We start from the raw sequence: 9,839 nt of genomic DNA on the forward strand, positions 1-9,839 counted from the left end.
ATCCTTGAATATTAGAGCATTATGACTTTGTTGTAACGTTGACTTCCTTAACCATCACCATCAATCCCACAGCTATAAGCAATGAGCCATTTGCCATTATGCAGCTTGTTAGCAATGTCCAGGCTGTGTAATTACCTGTGTCAACGGCAATAATTGTCTCCAGTGACAGATTATTCATCACTTTCTAATTGTAGAGGTTGAAAGAAGGGTTTTTAGCTGTTCTAAAAGAGCCTAGAAGTACAAAATGTTCATGCTCTTCACCTTTCCTGGTTGCACCTTCCAGACTTGATCAAGTGTGTGTCTGCAAAAAGAATAGAGAAATTATAATTAAATCACAACTTCAGAGTAAATGTGCCTAATTGTCTTGCCTTTTTCTCTGCAGTTGCCTGCCCAGTTCCCACATAATAGTTGATAACACCCCTTGAACATAGGAGTTGATTTGGTTACAGACTATGGCTCATGCAGTTTGTAATGGGCTGGTGATGAGTGATGATATTGATTAGGCTTATCAGTGGGTGAATGAGTGGGTGCCAGCGTGCCCTTACACATCCCGATGGAGGTCAAATGAATGAAGAGGTAGAGCAAATTGGTTTCATGTAAAGACGAATGATCTCATCGCATCATTCAAACTGTAATGTTGTATATTCATTTATTTCATGTTTAATGTATTTCTTGTTTTGCATTGTTAGAAGTCAATATTTGCCATAGTCATTGTATTTTTATTGGTATTTTGTGATATAAATTAATTAATATTAATATAATAATTGCTTTTTGCATTAATTTAAGAGCTGTTTTTGCTTGTAATGCAGTTTGTACTCAGTATAGAACTAAAATCACTTCATTTACACTCAGAAAAGCAGAAACTATGGTTGTTATTTAATTCTCTAATATAATATCCAGCAGTTTCAGAGCTCCCAGGGTCCCAGCAGCCAGACAAAGAGTCACATGTAGCCTATAACAACTAAATACTTTCGCATTGCTGGTTGCTGGAGACACATCACAGACCTGCCTGCAGTGAGACTGGGGTTGTGGACTGAAGGGGGCGAGGCAATAGTAGTGTCTGTGTGTTGCGTTGTTTGGCGGGCAATCATCATCCCGACCCGACGGAGCAGCAGCGGACCTCCCGCATCCCCGAACCACCGCATCGTGTCTGCAGACACTGCTGATAGGCTTTCATGGACAGCATCATGTGCAAGCCTCAGTAACGCCGGGGACATTTTCTATGCAACGTGCTCGCTTGGTCTTAAAGTAAATCGCGGTTTTTTTTAATTTTTTTATTATCAAGGATAATAACGATGAGGTAAGAGCTTCCGGTCGCCATTTTCCCGGTGTGTAACGGGTTTGGGGGAGAATCTGCTCGGATTAATTCGCCGCTAAAGCCGCTGTTTGCATGGATGCCGGGGGCAAGATGTTCAAGCGACATCGCTTAGATTTGGGTGAAGATTATTCGACGAGTAAAAAGAGACCCTCTGATGGGTACGTAACGTTAGCGTCGCTGCTGCGGGCTGTTGTTGTTTTTGTCCCGTTGCTAAGTAGCCGTGCTAACGTTAGCTCTTTGCATGTTTAGATAAGTGCGTTAGCAGTGGCTGGGTGGAAATGAGCCGCTCTGGTGGGGTCGCTATCTGCACAGGGCTGCTGGTGGACGGATGGGTTATTATGGGCCAACCAACAAAAGTTTAGCGTCACGTTAGCAAGCTAAGTTAGCACACGGGCTGGTCTGGTCTGCACGTGGCTACATGCTAACCCTAGCTAGGTTAGCTGCTATGGGTTTGTGTCTCACAGTGAAATGTTATAATACATTCAGTGACACGAAGTCAGCCCGTCGTGGTGAACTCTTGGTTGTCAGGCTGTGTGGCTTTTACTGAACGGAGAAGGAGGAGCTGCACACAGGACTCCTGGCTAGGCTAGCGTTAGCCGCTTAGCGTTAGTGTGCTGCCCTGGCAGATGTTATTGCCCTCTTGCTGCCCTCTTGTTGCCCTCTTGCTGCCCCCAGTCAGCGCCACTGGGCTTTAGCTGTGAGGACAACCTCTCTGTAGGGACGTTAACTGCTGAGCGTCCATACGGCTTCAGACGAGAGCGGACAGGCCTGTAGGAGCTGGAGGAAGCTGAAGCGCCTCTGCTTGTCAATCGTCAAAGTCACCGTTCAGCTCAGGGTCACTGCCCTGGACCTGACTTCACTGTGACCTTACGGGGGGCTGAATTCTCCCGCGGTGGTAAATGAATAGTGCACGCATTATGTGGACGACGAATTCAGCTATAATCATGTTCAAGCAGCATTATGTGATGTGCGTCCTGCAGCTTCCCCACAGTCCAGGGGTACTGAAGGCTGGAGATGCGCAGTTGCGTACATCCAGACGAGCTGTTGGGTGTTCATGGGTCTCAGTGCTGCTAGTCATCACTTTTCTTGTCTTCTTATTTCTGCCGCACTGTACACAACCTTCACTGACGATAAGTAATGCAGCTGTGTTATGTTTTAAAGTATAAAGGAGGTGTTTTTTTTAGGTGGAATATGCCAGAAATGACTAGTTAATCTGCATGGCCCCACTGTACATTGTAGCCTCAGTTTACCTCTAGAATTAGAAATAGATTATTTGGTACTACTCACACCTCACCGCTGCCACAGAGCTACACACCATCTTCTACATCTGGCCCGTGTGCAGCCAGCTCCACCGCAGTAGCTGGCTGTTAAGTGCCTCGCTCTAGGGTACCTTTAAAGTCAACATTGTGCTCTACAGCTAATGTGGGGATGTAAATGGTTCACGTTCTGGTCTGTAGCCATTAAATACATCTGTCTGTAACAGGAGAACCAACTTGCTTGATGTGGATTGTGGACTGAGATTGAGGCTGTGCTTTTTGCAACCATGAATGAGAGTGTGCAGTAACCTTATCATGTGATTTTAAGATGAGGACTTGGCATAGGCTAATGTCTGTTTTCACGTTGTGCCTTTTCTGTTTGGTTTATTCGTCACAATATCTGGGGAAATTGTTCAAATTTGGTGTTTTCCAGTGTATGTTGGTGTGTATGGATTTGTGTTAAGGCCATTTGGAGTTATATTGTGTCTCTGTGGTAAGTTAAATTGGTTAGTTTCTGTGGCAATGCTTCATCAGATCTTAACCTCGTGCATCTTCCTCTCGCAGGCGTGACCGCGACAGAGACCGCGATGAGCGGCCGAGGGACAGGGACCGCGACCGGGATCGGGACCGCGACCGGGACAGAGATGTGAAGTCGTCCGGGGTGCCCAGCATCATCCCGACTGCAGGCCTTAGTGGCTTCCTTCAGCAATCTCCTTTTCAGCAGCAGATCAACCCCTTCACCAACCTGCCCCACACGCCACGCTTCTATGAGATCCTGAAGAAGCGTCTGCAGCTGCCTGTCTGGGACTACAGAGAGACCTTCACTGACATCCTGATGCGTAACCAGTCTTTTGTGCTGGTGGGCGAGACGGGCTCTGGGAAGACCACGCAGGTAGAAGACAGCGTTTAGCGTTTTTTGCAATACCACATAAAGATGCACTAGATTTGTAACTTGCCCCTAGATCTGATCTGATGTAGTAAAAATGTAAAGTAATATAATTGGTATAATAATATCACCAAAAACAGGGTGCAATGAACAGAGGATGCATTTTAAACAGTTTCTCTGTGGAGCTGATTCACAGTGTGCGGTTGTTAAGTTTATTCTAAGTTCCTGAGAGCGTAGGGTTGTCTGTGTTTTTTTTTTTTTTTTAAATTTGCAAGAGAGAAGATTAGAGTAAATCACTGGTTGAGCCTTTGCCTCCTCCTGAGGGGAATATAAACTATCTTCCAAACACTTCTTAAATTAAGTGGTGTAATCTCGTCAGTGCTTTCTCCCTTGATGATGCGAGAAAACATTTGTATTCAACACATTGATTGTGAATTTTTGAACTCTATGGACTTTCAAAGAATGTTTAGTATGAAATCACCTCTACGTGCTCACAAAGGTAGGGGCTGCATTTATTGATCTTTAGCGATAGTCATCTGTAGTTATCGCTCTTAAAATGTAGGAAAGGAAAAATAATCAGTGGTGCGTTTGTTTAATAATTAATGGTATTTCTTAATGTAAGAGAGGATGTTATGTGTTGTATTTAGCCAAATTAAAATATAATAATGATAAAAGATCAGAGGAGAATGCAGACTCTTTAACATTAGGGCTGCACTGCAATTTATTCTCACAGTTAGTCTCACAATTTTCAGGCAAAATGTATTTCAAAACAAAATAGTGCAAATACTTAATGCATATGGGGCTTAGATTACCGTTGTGTACAAATGAGGTTGCACACAGCTATCAATTGAAATAATAATCATGCAGCCCTAATCAGTATTCCACCAGACATATCCTGATGATTAGGGTCAGGTCCTGTAAGTACTAATAACAGCTTTTAATACTGCCTGCGACATGTTTGTCTCGCCCAAACCCGTCATTGGCATTTTTTTTTTGTTCTTCTGATTGGATGAAATTTGCCCTTTCGAGATGATTCGGATCTTATCACTCATCCGAACCTCAGGATTAATAGAATGGAAATAGGACTCTCTTTGTTCAGCCCTCTCTTGATGAGGGAAAATGATGACTGGTATGGACTTTAATAGACATTTGCTTTGCAGGAGAAAACTGCAACAGTTCACTTCCAAGTAGTACAACTATGTATTCTTCATCCTCCTCCATCACCTTGCCTCGCATTGCATCTCTCAGTCTCTTCGGCTCAAACACAACCTGACGTATCCTCTGTCTTCCAGATCCCTCAGTGGTGTGTGGACATGGTGCGATCAATGCCGGGGCCGAAGAGAGCGGTGGCCTGCACCCAGCCAAGGAGGGTAGCGGCCATGAGCGTCGCCCAGAGGGTCGCCGATGAGATGGATGTCATGTTGGGCCAAGAGGTGGGCTACTCCATCAGGTTCGAGGACTGCAGCTCTGCCAAGACAGTACTCAAGTAAGAGGGCTAGTTAAACATATTCACATAGATAACAGTCGTCGCTTTATTAGCTTAACAGGAGCCCTGTACAAGGGATTCATTCTAACAGGCTGCTCAAAAAATAACACAATATATGTCAAAGCTAACATGGCTATAATATGCGCTCTTTGATTTTCCCAATTGCAGTAAACTTGTTTTTTTTCATTCAGATGTAGAGGATTAAATTGTCTGATGCTTGACCGACTGATGTTAAAGGAAACGTTGGATGTTTTTTATTTCTGTCCTGTTTCTGTTCTGCTCACAGCACTTTGAAGGGAGAATCCTCTCCTGTGGGGAATGCTTTGCTCATTACATTACATGTTTTATTCAGTTAAATGCCATCCCATATGATTATAAAGCCTGCATGTCTTCTGTTCTCACAGGTACATGACAGACGGAATGTTGCTGCGGGAGGCCATGAATGATCCTCTGCTAGAGCGCTACGGCGTCATCATCCTGGACGAGGCACACGAGCGCACATTAGCTACAGATATCCTCATGGGGGTCCTGAAGGAGGTGGTCCGCCAGAGGGCTGACCTCAAGGTGAAAGCAGTTCTTAGAAATATGCTGAGTTTATTGAGTCTGTTTCTAAAAACTCTAAACTCTTTTTTTTAAAGGCCTTTTTTAGAAGGGGTGGATTCATTTGAAAGTTTCTTAATCTTAATGTGACTATTTGTCCAGCACCAAAATTTTCAGTTTATTCTGGAAAATCAACTTTTATTTCACCATATATCTAAGCGTGGTGCTGAAAGTCATCTTGACAGTAGTCTGATTTGCTTCCACAAATATGTCCCACTTAAAGCCTACAAAACACTGTTATAGCCCTAAATATTACTTCCCCCGAGGATAAATTCAGTGACAGCCAGTGTTAATGTCCCTCTTCTGTCACTCCTCCCGTTTGTCACATTTCTTTCCCTGACACTGTCCCCCTGTGTGACAGCTGTGTATCTGTTGAGGAAGAGAGAGAACGTTGCAGTTGGGCTCAGAAATGCACATCTATTCTGCACCACAGCACTAGTGGAGATTGCTCCCAGAGTTAGCACCATTTTAAGCCAATCAACCGGGGGGGCAGCAACGTGTCGGCGTGGATGGGAGCGTGCAGGCAGAGGTTTTATTGGCAAAGTGTGCCAGACATCATTCTCATAAAGCAGATGGATAATGACTAGTTGTTTGTCAGCGTGGAATCAAAGGTTAGATTGTTGTTCGCGGACTGTTAAATGAGGTCTAGGGTTATTGGGAATGATCATCCACCCGCACCCCTCTATCTCCTTCATCCCTATCCCCTACCAAATTTGAAAGTTTAATTTGCCTTGATTAAGAGCAATTATGATGTCTCGCAGAGCGTAAAGCGAAATGCCGAGACACTGGCCCCTGAAAATGTTTGAGATTGAAAATGGGAGACGCGTTTCCCATCAGAATCCTAATGCGCTCTATCTAATGGCTCTGGAGAGAACATTGTGTACCCAACATCAGGAACAAGGACTGTCATAGCTCCGTGTAGGTCAGTGACTTGGAGCGTAATGCCAAGTTCTACGCTATAGACACCATCTTGGGTTTGTGCCAGCGCCCTCATCCTAAATTCTGATTCAAAGCATTATCCAGCCGGTATAGCTCTTTACACTCTTCATCTATTCTATATTTATCCGCACCCTTATCCAATTAGCATGTGTCCTTATCCCCAATTATCATCAAGCCATATAAAATGTTAACTCACGCTCATAATCACCGCAGTCATTTACACTCTGCTGTCTTTACTTTACTAGTTTTATCTTTCCTTTAACCTCCTTTCATGAGTAAATTGTCCCTCACAGACTTCTCTCCTCTACATCTGTGGCCTTCTCTGTCCAGGTCATCGTCATGAGCGCCACACTCGATGCCGGCAAGTTCCAGGTGTACTTCGACAGCTGCCCACTGCTAACCATCCCCGGACGCACGCACCCCGTGGAGATTTTCTACACGCCGGAACCGGAGCGAGACTACCTGGAGGCAGCCATCCGCACTGTGATCCAGATCCACATGTGTGAGGTGGAGGAAGGGGACGCTCTGCTCTTCCTCACTGGACAAGAGGTACAACTCCATAGGTCATTTTTTTTCAAACAGGAAACATTGGTGGTTGATGATTTTATGTTAACTTGTACTGGAAGATTTTTATACAGTGATTATCTTTAGTGGCTCTTTTATCAGATACATGTAGGGCTGGTGCTCATTATCGATTAATTGGTTGGTTATTTTTTCAATTAATCATCGAGACTTTAAAATGTCTCCTCGCAATTATCTAATGGCCAAGATGAAATATTCAAGTTTTTGGCATGTTTTGTGGTTTCTCCTGTGCGCTTAGAAGGGGAAGGAGGGATTTGTGCATTGATTTGAAAGATTCGCACAGTGAAGTTGGGGGGCGGGGGGAGGGAGTCGAGGAGGACCCAGATTCTGCCCTTCCATGGAATCTCTGAAATTAAGTTTTATTATCTTTTTTTTTCCCTTCTGCAAATGTTGTCTACTGATGTGGTAATGGAGGGCAGGTTCATGCCCAAAATTGATGATTTGGTCACAAGCAGGTGGACACACAAACACACACACACACACACACACACACACACGCACAGAAAAGCACCAACAAATGTTTCAATGTCCTGATCATTGGACAGGAGAAGCCAGTCAGAGCCAACAGTGCCTGTGCTGGTGTGATTTTTCTCTCAGCACTCTGTTGGAGACCATGTGATTACCTGTGGTTGTAGAGGAGAATGTAACTGGTGTAAATATAACACAGATTGCTGTGGAGATTCAAAAAACATGTTGGACTTTTTTTGTTACACTGTACCAATTTCTCATCTACACAAGGGATCTTAAAAAGGTCTCATGTAGTTGTGTCACCCTGGCTTACCCAATCACACCTTGTGACGGGTTGTTTATTAGCAGTAATTATTTGTCACTCAACACCGGATTGACTGTGGCAGTCTACCTATGTCAGTTTTCATTTGCCAAAGCAGGATCAATATGCGGCTTGTTACAAAAGAGACAAAGTCATTGGAGGGGCATGGTGTTTGAAGTGGGCTCCACTGAGGTCTGGTAATTGATTTTAGATTTAGTGGTATCCCAGCCGCTCAGATGGTCAGAAACACTGATAGCTGCTCATATGAACGTGTAGAAGTCTGGGATATTTGCAGGCAACGTGTTAAACACTTTCTGCAGTTAGATGTAATATGTTGATTTATATTCCACCCGCCCTTCTTGCACTGTGTCAAGCTAAGGCATTACTGAGAGCACTCCCACGGTGGGTTCATTATCACCCCCTCCTAATTGGGTTAAAGAAGTTAATGTGTGGTGGGTCTGGCAGAGATGGGTGTTCAAAGGGTGCTGCAGCGCATCCCTCAAGCGCTTCTTAACCTCTTCAGTCTCCCAGCAACTTTGATGTAGACTAATGATTGGGAGGCAGATCCATGGCAAAGCCATAGACTCTTTTTATCTGACTGTTTAATTTATATCAGACGAAAGCAAAAATGCACAGGACCCTCCTCCTCTTAGTTTTTCTGTGAAATATTTTTCTTCCACAAACAAATAGAACTGAAGCACCAACTCCTAAGAAGAAAGTCAAAACTTATCACAGCTGTTGAGCAAAGATAAGTCCTAATATTTAAGCTTCCCCCTCAGCAGCTAACATCAAAACGTGGGGATTGGCAAGGGGGTTGTTTGCTAGTCAAGAGGAGTGCCTAAATGTGTCGGTTATTAGCTTGGCTGTAGATTGTTGCTTCTGGGGTCGCAGGGAGAGCTGGTGGACAGGTTCCCAACACTGGCCAACTGCCCCTATGTGTGCACGCGCACGCGCGCGCACACACACACACACACACACACACACACACCACACTCTGTCTTGATGTCCCTGAGGGATAGACAGCCAGCTTGCTTCCAGCACTTTGGCAAAGAGGTCCATTTTTTTCTCCATGGCAGCTGCTGCATCCAGAGGCTTGATGGGCTATTAATACCCAGGCTAATTTTACCAATCTATTCATATTTACCGTTTTCCACTTGTCAGTGTGTTGATTAAGAGGCACGTGGCCATCGTCTAATAACAGACTTGCAGTCCAGAAAACAGGAAACATCACTGTGGTGTTTTGTCGCGTCAAAGCAAGTGTTGCAGGCTTCACACACTGGTACAAATGAAGTCACTTTAAACTAACTTAGCTTTCAAAAATGTTTGAAAAGTTCTGGGCTATTCTTGGCCTACTAGTTAATAAGTATGCATGTAGAGCTCTGGCCCTTTGTATGTTTATAAGCACCGGTAAAAGAAAAAAACCAGAGTTTCTGTGCTTCCCTGCCTTATGACTCCTCTCTTCGCTGCATTGCTCCCATGGGCCTGCAGGTGGTGCAACAGTATAGGCTGTAATGTGACACATACAGTAACTGCTTCTTCATGAGGATTAAATTATTGTTGTTAGCAAAACAAAGAAAATGGTTCTTAACAGCGGGGAATCGCTTAGAAAAGAAAAAGCTATTATATGTTGTTTTAGGCCATACAAGAACCTACTTAAAACCTTCAAGTCTGATGATTAGAAATGTGTATGTGTGTAAAAGCACTGGGTTCATGTGGAATATGAAGGTATACTTAGCACATTTAGTAGTGTATTTCAATAGGCCTTTAGAGAATAGGCCCCAGCCCTGTGCTCACTATCATGCTTTCTTATTTCTGGCGCTACTCAGGTCCTCTGTCTGCCAGCCCACCGGCTCTAGAACGTTCAGCTTCACTAAACTGATCTGCCATGATTTGCCGCTGGTTATGCATCAGTGCTGCAGTCTCATCTCACATTCCCCTCTACAATACTGCACGGTGGAATAATGAACCCTGTTTGAGTCTGTCTGGCTCTGTGTGTGTGTGTG

The 9,839-nt window shown here is 44.2% G+C and overlaps 1 protein-coding gene across 3 annotated transcripts in view; it reads left to right on the plus strand.

Annotated features, from left to right (window-relative positions):
• Positions 1 to 1,081: 1,081 nt before the first annotated feature.
• Positions 1,082 to 9,839, plus strand: part of dhx15 (DEAH (Asp-Glu-Ala-His) box helicase 15) — a 24,344-nt gene continuing 15,586 nt past the window's right edge. For 2 of the 3 annotated variants that reach the window (XR_004797216.1, XM_035675311.1), the window contains exons 1-5: positions 1,314 to 1,476; positions 3,139 to 3,466; positions 4,753 to 4,946; positions 5,351 to 5,510; positions 6,816 to 7,034. Coding sequence is in view for 2 of the 3 variants with exons in the window: in XM_035675311.1 (XP_035531204.1) it covers positions 1,391 to 1,476; positions 3,139 to 3,466; positions 4,753 to 4,946; positions 5,351 to 5,510; positions 6,816 to 7,034 (987 nt within the window). In the remaining variant the exon portion in view is untranslated. The other variant, XM_035675312.1, reaches the window with a different exon arrangement.

The sequence above is a fragment of the Morone saxatilis genome, unplaced genomic scaffold (assembly GCF_004916995.1).
Source record: "Morone saxatilis isolate NCDOM2014 unplaced genomic scaffold, NCSU_SB_2.0 Contig4, whole genome shotgun sequence".
Taxonomy (NCBI): Eukaryota; Metazoa; Chordata; class Actinopteri; family Moronidae; genus Morone; species Morone saxatilis.